At 42.5% G+C, this 22,026-nt stretch overlaps 1 protein-coding gene across 1 annotated transcript in view; it reads right to left on the bottom strand.

Moving 5' to 3' along the window:
• Window positions 1-22,026, bottom strand: part of LOC129813339 (twisted gastrulation protein homolog 1-A-like) — a gene marked incomplete in the record, with an annotated part of 49,482 nt that overhangs the window by 9,507 nt on the left and 17,949 nt on the right. The window contains 1 exon segment of the mRNA XM_055865705.1: window positions 9,017-9,116. Within this exon segment, the coding sequence (XP_055721680.1) occupies window positions 9,017-9,116 (100 nt within the window).

Raw genomic sequence — 22,026 nt, 5'->3', positions numbered from 1 at the left:
CAGTTGTTGAGCTACACAGTGTTGAATTATCCTAGAGCGTTGTGTTGAAGTAGCCTACAGCGTTGAAGTAGTACACAGCGTTGAAGTATCCTACAGCGTTGAAGTATACTACAGCGTTGAAGTATCCTACAGCGGTGAAGTATCCTACAGCGTTGTGTTGAAGTATCCTACAGCGGTGAAGGATCCTACAGTGTTGAAGTATCCTACAGCGTTGAAGTATCCTACAGCGTTGTGTTGAAGTATCCTACAGTGTTGTGTTGAAGTATCCTACAGCGTTGTGTTGAAGTATCCGACAGCGGTGAAGGATCCTACAGCGGTGAAGGATCCTACAGTGTTGAAGTATACTACAGTGTTGAAGTATCCTACAGCGTTGAAGTATCCTACAGCGTTGAAGTATCCTACAGCGTTGAAGTAGCCTACAGCGTTGAAGTAGCCTACAGCGTTGAAGTAGCTTACAGCCTTGAAGTATCCTACAGGGTTGAAGTATCCTACAGCGTTGAAGTAGAATACAGTGTTGAAGTAGCATACAGTGTTGAAGTAGCCTACAGTGTTGAAGTATAATACAGCGTTGAAGCAGCCTACAGTGTTGAAGTAGCCTACAGCGTTGAAGTAGCCTACAGCGTTGAAGTAACCTACAGCGTTGAAGTATCCTACAGCGTTGAAGTAGCCTACAGTGTTGAAGTATCCTACAGCGTTGTGTTGAAGTATTCTACCGCGTTGAAGTATCCTACAGCGTTGAAGTATCCTACAGCGTTGAAGTAGCCTACAGTGTTGAAGTAAATACAGTGTTGAAGTAGCTTACAGCCTTGAAGTATCCTACAGCGTTGAAGTAGCCTACAGTGTTGAAGGATCCTACAGTGTTGTGTTGAAGGATCCTACAGTGATGTGTTGAAGGATCCTACGGTGTTGTGTTGAAGGATCCTACGGTGTTGTGTTGAAGGATCCTACGGTGTTGTGTTGAAGGATCCTACAGTGATGTGTTGAAGGATCCTACGGTGTTGAAGGATCCTACGGTGATGTGTTCAAGGATCCTACAGTGATGTGTTGAAGGATCCTACGGTGTTGAAGGATCCTACGGTGATGTGTTCAAGGATCCTACAGTGATGTGTTGAAGGATCCTACAGTGTTGTGTTGAAGGATCCTACGGTGATGTGTTGAAGGATGGAGTGAACGAGTATGAGAGCACATGGTCTTAGCCTAGCTGTGTATTTTTTCACACGCTGTTGAGTTTTGGCCACATGAGAAAAAACAGTGTTGTGTTACAGTAAACATTATACTATGCTATTATATTCGCTTCTGTTATGTAGAATACGGAGATCATTATGTGATCATTGATTCAGCTATATGATCTAACTTTATTAAACAAGCACCATTCACCTGAGTAGCCCGTTCTCTGCGTGCAAATTAGAGAATACACACAAGTGTTTCATTGTAGAACATGATCTGCACAAAAGCTTTCAGACAGGTCAGGATCTTTGAGTGTGGTGGACTAAAGATCCCGATGAAGTCGGATATGCAGCCACGGCTTTACTTTACATAACGTACTTTACAGGGTAACCCTTCCTGGTGCTGATCGACAGTAGAAAGCTTTTGGTTCGCTTTCCAGAGAGTAACGTACCTTAATGGTTTGGTATCAGACAAAAGCTAAGGAAACTGTACCTGCACGGGAACTGGAAATTACAATGTGAATAGAAAATATCCAAGCAATCTCAGTACAGTATAATTCAGCTCAGTGCAATAGTGTGAACAGGTGGAACTCCTTTCATTGTCAGAGTCCAGTTACGAGTCTTCAGTCGTTGGGTACCAGAGTAGAGACACCAGATACACCAGAGTAGAGACACCAGAGACACCAGAGTAGAGGCACCAGAGTAGAGACACCAGAGTAGAGACACCAGAGACAACAGAGTAGAGACACCAGAGTAGAGACACCAGAGTAGACACCAGAGTAGAGACACCAGAGTAGAGACACCAGAGACAACAGAGTAGAGACACTAGAGTAGACACCAGAGTAGAGACACCAGAGTAGAGGTACCAGAGTAGAGGCACCAGAGACACCAGAGTAGAGGCACCGGAGTAGAGGCACCAGAGTAGAGGCACCAGAGTAGAGGTACCAGAGTAGAGACACCAGAGTAGAGACACCAGAGACACCAGAGTAGAGGCACCAGAGTAGAGGCACCAGAGTAGAGGCACCAGAGTAGAGACATCAGAGTAGAGACACCAGAGTAGAGGTACCAGAGTAGAGACACCAGAGTAGAGACAACAGAGACACCAGAGTAGAGACATCAGAGTAGAGACATCAGAGTAGAGGCACCAGAGTAGAGATACCAGAGTAGAGACAACAGAGTAGAGACAACAGAGCAGAGACACCAGAGTAGAGACACCAGAGTAGAGGCACCAGAGACACCAGAGTAGAGGCACCAGAGTAGAGACACCAGAGTAGAGGCACCAGAGTAGAGACTCCAGAGTAGAGACACCAGAGTAGAGACACCAGAGACACCAGAGTAGAGACTCCAGAGTAGAGGCACCAGAGTAGAGACTCCAGAGTAGAGACACCAGAGTAGAGACACCAGAGACACCAGAGTAGAGACACCAGAATAGAGACTCCAGAGTAGAGGCACCAGAGTAGAGACTCCAGAGTAGAGACACCAGAGTAGAGACACCAGAGTAGAGACTCCAGAGTAGAGGTACCAGAGTAGAGGTACCAGAGTAGAGACACCAGAGACACCAGAGTAGAGGTACCAGAGTAGAGACACCAGAGACACCAGAGTAGAGGCACCAGAGAAGGTTCCTAGTTCCAAGGCCCGGTGGCCTCTTCTGAATGTGAGTGTCTGGCTTTCCACACTTTCCCTATCAGACCTACACTACGCCTCAAAGGGACACTTTAAAACCAACCGGTGCAGAAAGCAGCTTGACAAGTGCACCCAGTCATTTTGGTAACTCAACAGTCGTTGCTCGACCCTGCCTAAATGATCACGCTGATAACGACTGCAGGGTTTTTGACTGAGTTATTGTTGTTTTATGAGCAGTAGAGGTGTGTGGGTAAAATAACTGGGGAAGCCAAGCCAGTAAAAAAAAAACATTTTACAACCTACACTAGATATACAGCAGTATGAGGACACCCCTTCAGGTTCATGTTATATCACCTGTAGCACGGTCAAACAGGTTCATGATATATCACCTGTAGCACGGTCAAACAGGTTCATGATATATCACCTGAAACACGGTCAAACAGGTCCATGATATATCACCTGTAGCACGGTCAAACAGGTTCATGATATATCACCTGCAACACGGTCAAACAGGTTCATGATATATCACCTGAAACACGGTCAAACAGGTTCATGTTATATCACCTGTAGCACGGTCAAACAGGTTCATGATATATCACCTGCAACACGGTCAAACAGGTTCATGTTATATCACCTGTAGCACGGTCAAACAGGTTCATGTTATATCACCTGAAACACGGTCAAACAGGTTAATGATATATCACCTGAAACACGGTCAAACAGGTTCATGTTATATCACCTGTAGCACGGTCAAACAGGTTCATGTTATATCACCTGTAGCACGGTCAAACAGGTTCATGATATATCACCTGCAACACGGTCAAACAGGTTCATGATATATCACCTGAAACACGGTCAAACAGGTTCATGTTATATCACCTGTAGCACGGTCAAACAGGTTCATGTTATATCACCTGTAGCACGGTCAAACAGGTTCATGATATATCACCTGTAGCACGGTCAAACAGGTTCATGATATATCACCTGTAGCACGGTCAAACAGGTTCATGATATATCACCTGTAGCACGGTCAAACAGGTTCATGTTATATCACCTGTAGCACGGTCAAACAGGTTCATGTTATATCACCTGTAGCACGGTCAAACAGGTTCATGATATATCACCTGTAGCACGGTCAAACAGGTTCATGATATATCACCTGTAGCACGGTCAAACAGGTTCATGTTATATCACCTGTAGCACGGTCAAACAGGTTCATGATATATCACCTGCAACACGGTCAGACAGGTTCATGTTATATCACCTGTAGCACGGTCAAACAGGTTCATGATATATCACCTGTAGCACGGTCAAACAGGTTCATGATATATCACCTGTAGCACGGTCAAACAGGTTCATGATATATCACCTGTAGCACGGTCAAACAGGTTCATGTTATATCACCTGTAGCACGGTCAAACAGGTTCATGATATATCACCTGTAGCACGGTCAGACAGGTTCATGATATATCACCTGTAGCACGGTCAAACAGGTTCATGATATATCACCTGTAGCACGGTCAAACAGGTTCATGATATATCACCTGTAGCACGGTCAAACAGGTTCATGATATATCACCTGCAACACGGTCAAACAGGTTCATGATATATCACCTGCAGAACGGTCAGACAGGTTCATGATATATCACCTGCAACACGGTCAAACAGGTTCATGATATATCACCTGCAACACGGTCAAACAGGTTCATGATATATCACCTGCAACACGGTCAAACAGGTTCATGATATATCACCTGCAACACGGTCAAACAGGTTCATGTTATATCACCTGCAACACGGTCAAACAGGTTCATGATATATCACCTGCAACACGGTCAGACAGGTTCATGATATATCACCTGCAGAACGGTCAAACAGGTTCATGATATATCACCTGCAACACGGTCAAACAGGTTCATGATATATCACCTGCAGAACGGTCAAACAGGTTCATGATATATCACCTGCAACACGGTCAAACAGGTTCATGATATATCACCTGCAACACGGTCAGACAGGTTCATGTTATATCACCTGCAGAACGGTCAAACAGGTTCATGATATATCACCTGCAACATGGTCAAACAGGTTCATGATATATCACCTGCAACACGGTCAGACAGGTTCATGTTATATCACCTGCAGAACGGTCAAACAGGTTCATGATATATCACCTGCAACACGGTCAGACAGGTTCATGATATATCACCTGCAACACGGTCAAACAGGTTCATGATATATCACCTGCAACACGGTCAAACAGGTTCATGATATATCACCTGCAACACGGTCAGACAGGTTCATGATATATCACCTGCAACACGGTCAAACAGGTTCATGATATATCACCTGCAGAACGGTCAAACAGGTTCATGATATATCACCTGCAACACGGTCAAACAGGTTCATGATATATCACCTGCAACACGGTCAGACAGGTTCATGATATATCACCTGCAACACGGTCAAACAGGTTCATGATATATCACCTGCAACACGGTCAGACAGGTTCATGTTATATCACCTGCAGAACGGTCAAACAGGTTCATGATATATCACCTGCAACACGGTCAAACAGGTTCATGATATATCACCTGCAGAACGGTCAGACAGGTTCATGATATATCACCTGCAACACGGTCAAACAGGTTCATGATATATCACCTGCAACACGGTCAGACAGGTTCATGATATATCACCTGCAACACGGTCAAACAGGTTCATGATATATCACCTGCAGAACGGTCAGACAGGTTCATGATATATTACCTGCAACACGGTCAAACAGGTTCATGATATATCACCTGCAACACGGTCAGACAGGTTCATGATATATCACCTGCAACACGGTCAAACAGGTTCATGATATATCACCTGCAACACGGTCAAACAGGTTCATGATATATCACCTGCAACACGGTCAGACAGGTTCATGATATATCACCTGCAACACGGTCAAACAGGTTCATGATATATCACCTGCAACACGGTCAGACAGGTTCATGATATATCACCTGCAGAACGGTCAGACAGGTTCATGTTATATCACCTGCAGAACGGTCAAACAGGTTCATGATATATCACCTGTAGCACGGTCAAACAGGTTCATGATATATCACCTGTAGCACGGTCAAACAGGTTCATGATATATCACCTGTAGCACGGTCAAACAGGTTCATGATATATCACCTGTAGCACGGTCAAACAGGTTCATGTTATATCACCTGTAGCACGGTCAAACAGGTTCATGTTATATCACCTGTAGCACGGTCAAACAGGTTCATGATATATCACCTGTAGCACGGTCAAACAGGTTCATGATATATCACCTGTAGCACGGTCAAACAGGTTCATGTTATATCACCTGTAGCACGGTCAAACAGGTTCATGATATATCACCTGCAACACGGTCAGACAGGTTCATGTTATATCACCTGTAGCACGGTCAAACAGGTTCATGATATATCACCTGTAGCACGGTCAAACAGGTTCATGATATATCACCTGTAGCACGGTCAAACAGGTTCATGATATATCACCTGTAGCACGGTCAAACAGGTTCATGTTATATCACCTGTAGCACGGTCAAACAGGTTCATGATATATCACCTGTAGCACGGTCAGACAGGTTCATGATATATCACCTGTAGCACGGTCAAACAGGTTCATGATATATCACCTGTAGCACGGTCAAACAGGTTCATGATATATCACCTGTAGCACGGTCAAACAGGTTCATGATATATCACCTGCAACACGGTCAAACAGGTTCATGATATATCACCTGCAGAACGGTCAGACAGGTTCATGATATATCACCTGCAACACGGTCAAACAGGTTCATGATATATCACCTGCAACACGGTCAAACAGGTTCATGATATATCACCTGCAACACGGTCAAACAGGTTCATGATATATCACCTGCAACACGGTCAAACAGGTTCATGTTATATCACCTGCAACACGGTCAAACAGGTTCATGATATATCACCTGCAACACGGTCAGACAGGTTCATGATATATCACCTGCAGAACGGTCAAACAGGTTCATGATATATCACCTGCAACACGGTCAAACAGGTTCATGATATATCACCTGCAGAACGGTCAAACAGGTTCATGATATATCACCTGCAACACGGTCAAACAGGTTCATGATATATCACCTGCAACACGGTCAGACAGGTTCATGTTATATCACCTGCAGAACGGTCAAACAGGTTCATGATATATCACCTGCAACATGGTCAAACAGGTTCATGATATATCACCTGCAACACGGTCAGACAGGTTCATGTTATATCACCTGCAGAACGGTCAAACAGGTTCATGATATATCACCTGCAACACGGTCAGACAGGTTCATGATATATCACCTGCAACACGGTCAAACAGGTTCATGATATATCACCTGCAACACGGTCAAACAGGTTCATGATATATCACCTGCAACACGGTCAGACAGGTTCATGATATATCACCTGCAACACGGTCAAACAGGTTCATGATATATCACCTGCAGAACGGTCAAACAGGTTCATGATATATCACCTGCAACACGGTCAAACAGGTTCATGATATATCACCTGCAACACGGTCAGACAGGTTCATGATATATCACCTGCAACACGGTCAAACAGGTTCATGATATATCACCTGCAACACGGTCAGACAGGTTCATGTTATATCACCTGCAGAACGGTCAAACAGGTTCATGATATATCACCTGCAACACGGTCAAACAGGTTCATGATATATCACCTGCAGAACGGTCAGACAGGTTCATGATATATCACCTGCAACACGGTCAAACAGGTTCATGATATATCACCTGCAACACGGTCAGACAGGTTCATGATATATCACCTGCAACACGGTCAAACAGGTTCATGATATATCACCTGCAGAACGGTCAGACAGGTTCATGATATATTACCTGCAACACGGTCAAACAGGTTCATGATATATCACCTGCAACACGGTCAGACAGGTTCATGATATATCACCTGCAACACGGTCAAACAGGTTCATGATATATCACCTGCAACACGGTCAAACAGGTTCATGATATATCACCTGCAACACGGTCAGACAGGTTCATGATATATCACCTGCAACACGGTCAAACAGGTTCATGATATATCACCTGCAACACGGTCAGACAGGTTCATGATATATCACCTGCAGAACGGTCAGACAGGTTCATGTTATATCACCTGCAGAACGGTCAAACAGGTTCATGATATATCACCTGCAACACGGTCAGACAGGTTCATGATATATCACCTGCAGAACGGTCAGACAGGTTCATGTTATATCACCTGCAGAACGGTCAGACAGGTTCATGTTATATCACCTGCAGAACGGTCAGACAGGTTCATGTTATATCACCTGCAACACGGTCAAACAGGTTCATGATATATCACCTGCAGAACGGTCAGACAGGTTCATGTTATATCACCTGCAGAACGGTCAGACAGGTTCATGTTATATCACCTGCAACACGGTCAGACAGGTTCATGATATATCACCTGCAGAACGGTCAAACAGGTTCATGTTATATCACCTGCAACACGGTCAGACAGGTTCATGTTATATCACCTGCAACACGGTCAGACAGGTTCATGTTATATCACCTGCAACACGGTCAGACAGGTTCATGTTTTCAACGGTTTTACTGAGCCACTACTGATTTATAACCACAGAGTTTCCACAAGTCAGAACAAAGACAACAGGAGCCCGGCCTCCGCTATTCCAGCACATTTTACACTTAAACATCATCAAATCAACAAGGCTATATACACATATACACATATATATATATGCATAGTTTAATACACTGAAAACAAACTTAAAGATTGCAAAAAAACAAGGGATGTTTTTACTGTGCCAGGACCACCCGCAGATGAGCTCGGCTATTGTAAAAAAAGAAAAAATATTGTTCAAATATTTGGGGAAGCCTGGCTTCCCTTGGCATCTATGAACACACACCGCTGTTTATGAATAACACACTTATTGTACCGTGTGAGATGTGACTTACCGACACAGTCACAGCATACACACCTTACAGCAGAAACACACACACACACACACACACACACACACACACACACACACACACACACACACACACACACACACACACACACACACACACACACACACACACACACACACACACACACACACACCTCCTCTTTAACCATCGTGTACATGGTACTCACCGACACAGTCACAGCATTCCTCCCACAGTGTCCCCAGACAGAGCATACACTCTTTACAGCATGAACAGTTCCCATCGGACGGACGACACTGACACAGCTCCTGCAACACACACACAACACACAGACACACAACACACACACAACACACAGACACACAACACACAGACACACAACACACACACAACACACAGACACACAACACACAACACAATCAACTCAATTGAATAGACTAGCTACAAGACATACTGGCCTCAGAGGTTTTCCCAGTTTGGTTATGTAGGACTGGTTATGTAGGTTATGTAGTTAATGTAGGACTGGTTATGTAGGTAATGTAGGACTGGTTATGTAGGTTATGTATGACTGGTTATGTAGGACATGTAGGTTATGTATGACTGGTTATGTAGGACATGTAGGTTATGTAGGATATGTAGGACTGGTTATGTAGGATATGTAGGACTGGTTATGTAGGTAATGTAGGACTGGTTATGTAGGACTGGTTATGTAGGTTATGTAGGACATGTAGGTTATGTAGGACTGGTTATGTAGGTTTTGTAGGTTATGTAGGACTGGTTATGTAGGTAATGTAGGACTGGTTATGTAGGACTGGTTATGTAGGTTATGTAGGTTATGTCGGACATGTAGGTTATGTAGGACTGGTTATGTAGGTTATGTAGGACTGGTTATGTAGGACATGTAGGTTATGTATGACTGGTTATGTAGGTTATGTAAGACTGGTTATGTAGGACATGTAGGTTATGTAGGACTGGTTATCTAGGTTTTGTAGGACTGGTTATGTAGGACTGGTTATGTAGGACATGTAGGTTATGTAGGACTAGTTATGTAGATTTTGTAGGTTATGTAGGACTGGTTATGTAGGTTATGTAGGACATGTAGGACATGTAGGACTGGTTATGTAGGTTATGTAGGACTGGTTATGTAGGACATGTAGGTTATGTAGGACTGGTTATGTAGATTATGTAGGACTGGTTCTGTAGGTTATGTAGGACTGGTTATGTAGGATAAGTAGGACTGGTCATGTAGGACATGTAGGTTATGTAGGTTATGTAGGACTGGTTATGTAGGTTATGTAGGACATGTAGGTTATGTATGACTGGTTATGTAGGATATGTAGGACTGGTTATGTAGTACATGTTGGTTATGTAGGACTGGTTATGTAGGTTATGTAGGACTGGTTATGTAGGACATGTAGGTTATGTAGGACTGGTTATGTAGGTTTTGTAGGTTATGTAGGACTGGTTATGTAGGTTATGTAGGACATGTAGGTTATGTAGGTCTGGTTATGTAGGTTATGTAGGACTGGTTATGTAGGTTATGTAGGACTGCTTATGTAGGACTGGTTATGTAGGTTATGTAGGACATGTAGGTTATGTAGGTCTGGTTATGTAGGTTATGTAGGACATGTAGGACTGGTTATGTAGGACTGGTTATGTAGGTTTTGTAGGACTGGTTATGTAGGTTATGTAGGACTGGTTATGTAGGTTATGTAGGACTGGTTATGTAGGTTATGTAGGACTGGTTATGTAGGACTGGTTATGTAGGTTATGTAGAACTGGTTATGTAGGACTGGTAATGTAGGTTATGTAGGTTATATAGGACTGGTTATGTAGGTTATGTAGGTTATGTAGGACTGGTTATGTAGGTTATATAGGACTGGTTATGTAGGTTATGTAGGACTGGTTATGTAGATTATGTAGGACTGGTTATGTAGGTTATGTAGGTTATATAGGACTGGTTATGTAGGTTATGTAGGACTGGTTATGTAGGTTATGTAGGACTGGTTATGTAGGTTATATAGGACTGGTTATGTAGGATATGTAGGACTGGTTATGTAGGTTTTGTAGGTTATGTAGGACTGGTTATGTAGATTATGTAGGACTGGTTATGTAGGTTATGTAGGACTGGTTATGTAGGTTATGTAGGTTATATAGGACTGGTTATGTAGGATATGTAGGACTGGTTATGTAGGTTATGTAGGACTGGTTATGTAGGTTATGTAGGTTATGTAGGTTATGTAGGACTGGTTATGTAGATTATATAGGACTGGTTATGTAGGATATGTAGGACTGGTTATGTAGGTTTTGTAGGTTATGTAGGACTGGTTATGTAGATTATGTAGGACTGGTTATGTAGGTTATGTAGGTTATATAGGACTGGTTATGTAGTTACTGTACTTACAGTCTGTCACTACAGAGACCAGGCCCAGTGTAGACAGAACACATCAACACACACAGGAAACAGTACTATGTTACAGTCTGTCACTACAGAGACCAGGCCCAGTGTAGACAGAACACATCAACACACACAGGAAACAGCACTATGTCACAGTCACACATACATACATACATACATACATACATACATACATACATACATACATACATACATACATACATACATACATACATACATACATACATACATACACACACACACACACACACACACACACACACACACACACACACACACACACACACACACACACACACACACACACACACACACACACACACACACACACACACACACACACACACACACACACACACACACACACACACACACACACACACACACACACACACACACACACACACACACACACACACACACACACACATACATACATACATACATACAGTGGGGAGAACAAGTATTTGATACACTGCCGATTATGCAGGTTTTCCTACTTACAAAGCATGTAGAGATCTGTAATTTTTATCATAGGTACACTTCAACTGTGAGAGACGGAATCTAAAACAAAAATCCAGAAAATCACATTGTATGATTTTTAAGTAATTAATTTGCATTTTATTGCATGACATAAGTATTTGATACATCAGAAAAGCAGAACTTAATATTTGGTACAGAAACCTTTGTTTGCAATTACAGAGATCATACGTTTCCTGTAGTTCTTGACCAGGTTTGCACACACTGCAGCAGGGATTTTGGCCCACTCCTCCATACAGATCTTCTCCAGATCCTTCAGGTTTCTGGGCTGTTGCTGGGCAATACGGACTTTCAGCTCCCTCCAAAGATTTTCTATTGGTTTCAGGTCTGGAGACTGGCTAGGTCACTCCAGGACCTTGAGATGCTTCTTACAGAGCCACTCCTTAGTTGCCCTGGCTGTGTGTTTCGGGTCGTTGTCATGCTGGAAGACCCAGCCACGACCCATCTTCAATGCTCTGACTGAGGGAAGGAGGTTGTTGGCCAAGATCTCACGATACATGGCCCCATCCATCCTCCCCTCAATACGGTGCAGTCGTCCTGTCCCCTTTGCAGAAAAGCATCCCCAAAGAATGATGTTTCCACCTCCATGCTTCACGGTTGGGATGGTGTTCTTGGGGTTGTACTCATCCTTCTTCCTCCTCCAGAGTGGAGTTTAGACCAAAAAGCTCTATTTTTGTCTCATCAGACCACATGACCTTCTCCCATTCCTCCTCTGGATCATCCAGATGGTCATTGGCAAACTTCAGACGGGCCTGGACATGCGCTGGCTTGAGCAGGGGGACCTTGCGTGTGCTGCAGGATTTTAATTCATGACGGCGTAGTGTGTTACTAATGGTTTTCTTTGAGACTGTGGTCCCAGCTCTCTTCAGGTCATTGACCAGGTCCTGCCGTGTAGTTCTGGGCTGATCCCTCACCTCCCTCATAATCATTGATGCCCCACGAGGTGAGATCTTGCATGGAGCCCAGACCGAGGGTGATTGACCGTCATCTTGAACTTCTTCCATTTTCTAATAATTGCGCCAACAGTTGTTGCCTTCTCACCAAGCTGCTTGCCTATTGTCCTGTAGCCCATCCCAGCCTTGTGCAGGTCTACAATTTTATCCCTGATGTCCTTACACAGCTCTCTGGTCTTGGCCATTGTGGAGAGGTTGGAGTCTGTTTGATTGAGTGTGTGGACAGGTGTCTTTTATACAGGTAACGAGTTCAAACAGGTGCAGTTAATACAGGTAATGAGTGGAGAACAGGAGGGCTTCTTAAAGAAAAACTAACAGGTCTGTGAGAGCCGGAATTCTTACTGGTTGGTAGGTGATCAAATACTTATGTCATGCAATAAAATGCAAATTAATTACTTAAAAATCATACAATGTGATTTTCTGGATTTTTGTTTTAGATTCCGTCTCTCACAGTTGAAGTGTACCTATGATAAAAAATTACAGACCTCTACATGCTTTGTAAGTAGGAAAACCTGCAAAATCGTCAGTGTATCAAATACTTGTTCTCCCCACTGTACATACATACATACATACATACATACAGTGAGGGAAAAAAGTATTTGATCCCCTGCTGATTTTGTACGTTTGCCCACTGACAAAGAAATTATCAGTCTATAATTTTAATGGTAGGTTTATTTGAACAGTGAGAGACAGAATAACAACAAAAATATCAAAAAAAATGCATGTCAAAAATGTTATAAATTGATTTGCATTTTAATGAGGGAAATAAGTATTTGACCCCTTCTCAATCAAAAAGATTTCTGGCTCCCAGGTGTCTTTCATACAGGTAACGAACGGAGATTAGGAGCACACTTAAAGGGAGTGCTCCTAATCTCAGTTTCTTACCTGTATAAAAGATACCTGTCCACAGAAGCAATCAATCAATCAGATTCCAAACTCTCCACCATGGCCAACACCAAAGAGCTCTCCAAGGATGTCAGGGACAAGATTGTAGACCTACACAAGGCTGGAATGGGCTACAAGACCATCGCCAAGCAGCTTGGTGAGAAGGTGACAACAGTTTCTGTGATTATTCGCAAATGGAAGAAACACAGAAGAACTGTCAATCTCCCTCAGCCTGGGGCTCCATGCAAGATCTCACCTCGTGGAGTTGCAATGATCATGAGAACGGTGAGGAATCAGCCCAGAACTACACAGGAGGATCTTGTCAATGATCTCAAGGCAGCTGGGACCATAGTCATCAAGAAAACAATTGGTAACACACTATGCCGTGAAGGACTGAAATCCTGCAGCGCCCGCAAGGTCCCCCTGCTCAAGAAAGCACATATACATGCCCGTCTGAAGTTTGCCAATGAACATCTGAATGATTCAGAGGACAACTGGGTGAACGTGTTGTGGTCAGATGAGACCAAAATGGAGTTCTTTGGCATCAACCCAACTTGCCGTGTTTGGAGGAGGAGGAATGCTGCCTATGACCCCAAGAAACCATCCCCACCGTCAAACATGGAGGTGGAAACATTATGCTTTGGGGGTGTTTTTCTGCTAAAGGGACAGGACAACTTCACCGCATCAAAGGGACGATGGACGGGGCCATGTACCGTCAAATCTTGGGTGAAAACCTCCTTCCCTCAGCCAGGGTATTGAAAATGGGTCGTGGATGGGTATTCCAGCATGACAATGACCCAAAACACACGGCCAAGGCAACAAAGGAGTGGCTCAAGAAGAAGCACATTAAGGTCCTGGAGTGGCCTAGCCAGTCTCCAGACCTTAATCCCATAGAAAATCTGTGGAGGGAGCTGAAGGTTCGAGTTGCCAAACGTCAGCCTCGAAACCTTAATGACTTGAAGAAGATCTGCAAAGAGGAGTGGGACAAAATCCCTCCTGAGATGTGTGCAAACCTGGTGGCCAACTACAAGAAACGTCTGACCTCTGTGATTGCCAACAAGGGTTTTGCCACCAAGTACTAAGTCATGTTTTGCAGAGGGGTCAAATACTTATTTCCCTCATTAAAATGCAAATCAATTCATAACATTTTTGACATGCGTTTTTCTGGATTTTTTTGTTGATATTCTGTCTCTCACTGTTCAAATAAACCTACCATTAAAATTATAGACTGATCATTTCTTTGTCAGTGGGCAAACGTACAAAATCAGCAGGGGATCAAATACTTTTTTCCCTCACTGTACATACATACATACATACATACACACACATACAATTATCTGTACGGTCCCTCAGTCAGGCAGTGAATTTCAAACAGATTCAACCAATAAGAACAGGGGAGGTTTCTAATGCCTTGCAAAGAAGGGCACCGATTGGTCGATGGGTGAAAAAAAAAAAGCAAAAAAAAGCAGAGATTGAATATCCCTTTGAACATGGCGAAGGTATTCATTACACTTTGGATGGTGTATCAATATGTAACAGTATAACTTTAGACCGTCCCCTCGCCCCGACCCGGGCGCGAACCAGGGACCCTCTGCACACATCAACAACAGTCACCCACGAAGCGTCGTTACTCATCGCTCCACAAAAGCCGCGGCCCTTGCAGAGCAAGGGGGGAACCACTACTTCTAGGTTTCAGAGCAAGTGACGTAACTGATTGAAACGCTATTAGCGCGTACCCGCTAACTAGCTAGCCATTTCACATCCGTTACAAATACACCCAGTCACTACAAAGATACAGGCGTCCTTCCTAACTCAGTTGCCAGAGAGGAAGGAAACCGCTTAGACAATTCACCAGGAGGCCAATGGCGATTTTAAAACAGTTACTGAGTTTAATGGCTGTGATAGGAGAAAACTGAGGATGGATCAACAACATTGTAGTTACTCCACAATACTAACCTAAAGGACAGAGTGAATAGAAGGAAGCCTGTACAGAACAAAAATATTCCAAAACATGCATCCTGTTTGCAATAAGGCACAATAAAGTAAAACTGAAATAAATGTTGCAAAGAAATGTACTTTATGTCCTGAATACAAAGCATTATGTTTGGGGCAAATCCAACATGACATAACACTGAGTACCACTATTCATATTTTAAAGCATGGTGGTGGCTGCATCATGTTATGGGTATGCTTGTCATCGACAAGGACTGGGGAGTTTTTTTTATTGGATGAAAAGAAACAGAATAGGCTAGGCAAAATCCTAGAGGAAAACCTGGTTCAGTTTGCTTTCCAACAGACACTGGGAGACAAATTCACCTTTCAGCAGGACAATAACCTAAAACACAAGGCCAAATCTACACTGGAGTTGCTGACCAAGATGACGTTGACTTTGGCCTAGTTACAGTTGACTTAAATCGGCTTGACAATCTTTGGCAAGACTTGGAAATGGCTGTCTCGCAAAGATCAACAATGAACTTGACAGAGGTTGATGAATTTCTTTAATAATAATGTGCAAATATTGTACAATCCAGATGTGAAAAGTTCTTAGAGACTTACCCAGAAAGACTCACAGCTCTCAGAGACTTGCCCAGAAAGACTCACAGCTCTTAGAGACTCACCCAGAAAGACTCACAGCTGTAATCACTGCCAAATATGATTCTAACATGTATTGACTTAGAGGTGTGAATACTTATATAAATGAGACATTTCTGTGTTTCATTTTCAATACTTTTGTAAAAATGTCTAAAAACATGTTTTCTCTTAGTCATTATGGGGTATTGTGTGTAGATGGGTGAGAAAAAACATCAATTTAATCCATTTTGAATTCAGGCTGTAAAACAACAAAATGTGTATGTTACAGCCATACATACACACATACCAGATACAATTGCTATGTTACAGACACACACACACACACACACACACACACACACACACACACACAGACACAGACACAGACACACACACACACACACACACACACACACACACACAGCCTTCGGAAAGTATATCACGTTACAGCCTTATTCTAAACTTGAAACAAATATTTTATTTAAAATCAACAATCTACACACAATACCCCATAATGACAGAGATACTTTTGTAACCCTTTCCAGCTTTATGCAAGGCAACAATTCTTAATCGTAGGTCTCTTTTGAGATCTCTTTTGTTCGATGCATGGTTCACATCAGGTAATGCTTCTTGTGAATACCAAACTCAAATTTGGTGAGTGTGTTTTTTTTATGGGGCAGGGCAGCTCTGACCAAAAATCTCCAATCTCGTCTCATTGATTGGACTCCAGGTTAGTTGACTCCTGACTCCAATTAGCTTTTGGAGAAGTCACTAGCCAAGAGGTTCACATACTTTCCCCAACCTCCCCAACCAAGAATATTTAAATGATGTATTCAATATAGACAAGAAAAAATACAATACTTTTGTGTGTTATTAGTTTAAGCAGACTGGGTTTTGTCTATTGTTGTGACTTAGAAGATCAGATCAAATTTTATGTAAGATTTATGCAGAAATCCAGATAGTTCCAAAGGCTTCACATACTTTGTTCTGTATAGCAGAAGAATGTAGCCACAGTAGGACATGGAAGCTTCATTTCTGGTCAGGAAGGGAACAGAAACACGTGATACTGTATGTATGTACATGTTCAGACATGTACAAAAGTTCAGAACACACAAGCAAATGTTTTTTTCCGACATGAAACCAAACTCGATTGTGAACCAGAAGAATGTTCACTGTATGAGTTAGTTCAGTCTAATAAAGTTTTGGAATGCACCAACAATCAAAAGGCAGAAATTGAAACAAAACCTAAGAGACCATCCACATTCTTTCAACAAAGTGAAAACACATTTTGGCAGCACACTAAAGCTCCCATGGTGGGGTACGGAGTGAGGACGGAGAGGGGAGACTTAAGGAGTTTGGTCGACGGGAGTTGGACTGGCATGGTGTTTCTCTCTGTATATTACCTCCTCCCCTCTGTCTCTCCCTCTCACTCCCTGTCTTCTCCTGACACACAACAGAACAGAGAGCACATTCCACAAAGTCAAGGTCAAAGCCGTGAAGGAGGGGAGAGAGAGAGAGGGAGAGAGAGGGCGATGGAGAGAGAAAGAGAGAGAGATGGAGAGAGGAACAGGGAGATAGAGACAGAGAGAGAGAAAGTGAAAGAGTGAGAGAGAGACAGAGAGAGAGAAAGTGAAAGAGAGAGAGAGACAGAGAGAGAGAAAGTGAGAGAGAGAGAGAGAGAGACAGAGAGAGAGAAAGTGAGAGAGAGAGAGACAGAGAGAGAGAAAGTGAGAGAGAGAGAGAGACAGAGAGAGAGAAAGTGAAAGAGAGAGCAAGATAGAGAGAGAGAGTGAGGTGCTTCTGTCACCAATCAAGGAGGGCCTACAGCAGCACCTAGATATTCTACACAGATTCTGTCAGACCTCGGCCCTGACAGTACATCTCAGTAAGACAAAAATTACTGTGTTCCAAAAAAGGTCCAGTTGCCAGGTTCCCGAATACAAATTCCATCTAGACACCGTTGCCCTGGAGCACACAAACAACGACACATACCTCGGCCTAAACATCAGCGCCACAGGTATCTTCCACAAAGCTGTGAACGATCTGAGAGACAAGGCAAGAAGGGCCTTCTGCGCCATCAAAAGGAACATAAAATTTGATACCAATTAGGATCTGGCAAAACATTATTGAATCAGTTATAGAACCCATTGACCTTCATGGTTGTGAGGTCTGAAGTACGCTCACTGACAAAGACCTCACAAAATGGGACAAAAAACAAATTGAGACTCCGCATGCAGAATTCTGCAAAATATCCTCTGTGAACAACGTAAAACACCAAATAATGCAGGCAGACTCTCAGATCATGAGAAACAAGATTCTCTGGTCTGATGAAACCAAGATTGAACTCTTTGGCCTAAATTCCAAGCGTCACGTCTGGAGGAAACCTGACACCATCCCTACAGTGAAGCATTGTGGTGGCAGCATCATGCTGTGGGGATGTTTTTCAGCGGCAGGGACAGGATCGAGGGAAAGATGAATGGAGCAAAGTACAGAGAGATCCTTGATGAAAACCTGCTCCAGAGCGCTCAGGACCTCAGACAGGGGCGAAGGTTCACCTTCCAACAGGACAACGACCCTAAGCACATAGCCAAGACAACGCAGGAGTGGCTTCGGTACAAGTGTCTGAATGTCCTTGAGTGGCCCAGCCAGAGCCCAGACTTGAACCCGATCTAATATCTCTGGAGATACCTGAAAATAGCTGTGCAGCAACGCTACCCATCCAACCTGACAGAGCTTGAGAGGATCTGCAGAGAATAATGGGAGAAACTCCCCAAATACAGGTGTGCCAAGCTTGCTGTTGACGCATATCCAACGATAGTTATTGGGGTCAAATGTTCTCCACCTTTGTGGATTTGGGTGATCAGTCCTTGGTTCCAAATATTGGGGAAGAAGCCAGAGCTAAGGATGATGTTAGAGTTTAATTATAGCCAATTGGAATTTGTGGTCTGTATATTTTATCATTTCATTGAGGATACCATCGAACCCTTCAGGCCTTTTTGGGTTGGAGGGTTTTTATTTTGTCCTGTAGTTCATTCAAGGTAATTGGAGAATCCAGTGTGTTCTGGTTGTCTTTAATAGTTGATTCTAAGATTTGTATTTGATCATGTATATGTTCTTGCTGTTTGTTCTTTGTTATAGGGTCAAAAAGATTGGAGAAGTGGTTTATCCATACATCTCCATTTTGGATAGATAACTCTTTGTGTTGTTGTTTGTTTAGAGTTTTCCAATTTTCCCAGAAGTGGTTATAGTCTATGGATTCTTCAGAAACATTGAGCTGGTTTCTGATGTGCTGTTCCTTCTTTTTCCGTAGTGTATTTCTGTATTGTTTTAGTGATTCACCATAGTGAAGATGTAGCCTCAGGTTTTCCGGGTCTCTATGTTTTTGGTAGGACCGGTTTCTCAATTTCTTTCTAAGGTTTTTGCATTCTTCTCCAAACCATTTGTCATTGTTGTTCATTTTCTTAGTTTTTTTTTAGATTTGATAGGGCAGCTGAGAGGTCAAATACACTGTTTCGGTGTTCTACTGCCAAGTTTACACCTTCTCTATTACAGTGAAACCTTTTCTCTCCCTCCTTTTTCTTTCTCTCTATGTGTTTCTCTCTCCGTTTGTGTCCTGTCCTAGGAGGAGAAACCATCTCTCCCGTTTCTCTCTCTCTCTCCGTTTGTGTCCTGTCCTAGGAGGAGAAACCATCTCTCCCGTTTCTCTCTCTCTCTCCGTTTGTGTCCTGTCCTAGGAGGAGAAACCATCTCTCCCGTTTCTCTCTCTCTCTCCGTTTGTGTCCTGTCCTAGGAGGAGAAACCATCTCTCCTGCTAAGTATAAACAGAGAAAAGCCACAGAGGTCCATCTCTGACTCAACAGTGTGACATTGTACAGCGTTAACACACTGCTGTTTACACACACACACACACACTGCTCTCTCTACCTCCGGGACTCTGATAGTGATCTCATAATGTGAGTGTTTGTTATGACTGTATGTCAAGTAAACACACATGGAGCCACTAGGGAGGGAAAATGATTCTGTCTAATAAAATACAGTAAGTCTCAATGTGTAATGACTAAAGCACTATTCTCTAATAAAATACAGTAAGTCTCAATGTGTAATGACTAAAGCACTATTCTCTGATGAAATACAGTGAGTCTCAATGTGTAATGACTAAAGCACTATTCTCTGATAAAATACAGTAAGTCTCAATGTGTAATGACTAAAGCACTATTCTCTGATAAAATACAGTAAGTCTCAATGTGTAATGACTAAAGCACGATTCTCTGATAAAATACAGTAAGTCTCAATGTGTAATGACTAAAGCACGATTCTCTGATAAAATACAGTAAGTCTCAATGTGTAATGACTAAAGCACTATTCTCTGATAAAATACAGTAAGTCTCAATGTGTAATGACTAAAGCACTATTCTCTGATAAAATACAGTAAGTCTCAATGTGTAATGACTAAAGCACGATTCTCTGATAAAATACAGTAAGTCTCAATGTGTAATGACTAAAGCACGATTCTCTGATGAAATACAGTAAGTCTCAATGTGTAATGACTAAAGCACTATTCTCTGATAAAATACAGTAAGTCTCAATGTGTAATGACTAAAGCACTATTCTCTGATAAAATACAGTAAGTCTCAATGTGTAATGACTAAAGCACTATTCTCTGATAAAATACAGTAAGTCTCAATGTGTAATGACTAAAGCACGATTCTCTGATAAAATACAGTAAGTCTCAATGTGTAATGACTAAAGCACGATTCTCTGATGAAATACAGTAAGTCTCAATGTGTAATGACTAAAGCACTATTCTCTGATAAAATACAGTAAGTCTCAATGTGTAATGACTAAAGCACTATTCTCTGATAAAATACAGTAAGTCTCAATGTGTAATGACTAAAGCACGATTCTCTGATAAAATACAGTAAGTCTCAATGTGTAATGACTAAAGCACGATTCTCTGATGAAATACAGTAAGTCTCAATGTGTAATGACTAAAGCACTATTCTCTGATAAAATACAGTAAGTCTCAATGTGTAATGACTAAAGCACTATTCTCTGATGAAATACAGTAAGTCTCAATGTGTAATGACTAAAGCACGATTCTCTGATAAAATACAGTAAGTCTCAATGTGTAATGACTAAAGCACTATTTCTTCTAGAACTATTACTAGCTAGACAGGCTACAGACAGACATTGTATAATGAAGGTGTTGCCTCACAACGAAAACCACTGCAATCAGTGAATGCTTGTATGTCCAGTCACCATGTGAAGCCATTGAGGAGGAAAGACGAAGGTAATAGTTGCCGGGTCTCTTCTTAAACTGTAAAATATAGTAAACTCTCAGTGTGACCAACTGTTGCTGTTGGGGGCAGCAGGTAGCCCTGTGGTTAGAGCGTTGGGACTAGTAACTGAAAGGTTGCTAGATTGAATACCAGAGCTGACAAGGTAAAAATGTGTCATTCTGCCCCTGAACAGGGAACTGTTCCTAGGCCGTCATTGTAAATAAGAATTGGTTCTTAACTGACTTGCCTAGTTAAATAAAGGTTAAAAAAATGGTAAAAACCCAGCTAAACAGACTGTTACTGTCGGCCATTCTCTGGATTTATGGTGCTTTCAAGACAACCAAAAAAACCACGGTTGAACGTAGCTTTTCCACCCTGAAGTCTGAGATTCCCCAGTTCTGAGTTTCCAGTTGTTTTTTCCCGTGGAAGAAGTCCTGCTGGATTGACAGCATGGCCAATGTAATTCAACATTTTCTGGCCCATGGTGTTACTGCTGAATGTTTATCCTTTTTAAGCTTGGAAAAGACACCCTTTCAGACAGATGTTTTAAACCCTTAAACCCAGACTTGGA

This window comes from Salvelinus fontinalis, chromosome 16 (genome assembly GCF_029448725.1).
Source record: "Salvelinus fontinalis isolate EN_2023a chromosome 16, ASM2944872v1, whole genome shotgun sequence".
Taxonomy (NCBI): domain Eukaryota; kingdom Metazoa; phylum Chordata; class Actinopteri; order Salmoniformes; family Salmonidae; genus Salvelinus; species Salvelinus fontinalis.
This window is presented reverse-complemented; position numbering and strand designations above follow the sequence as displayed.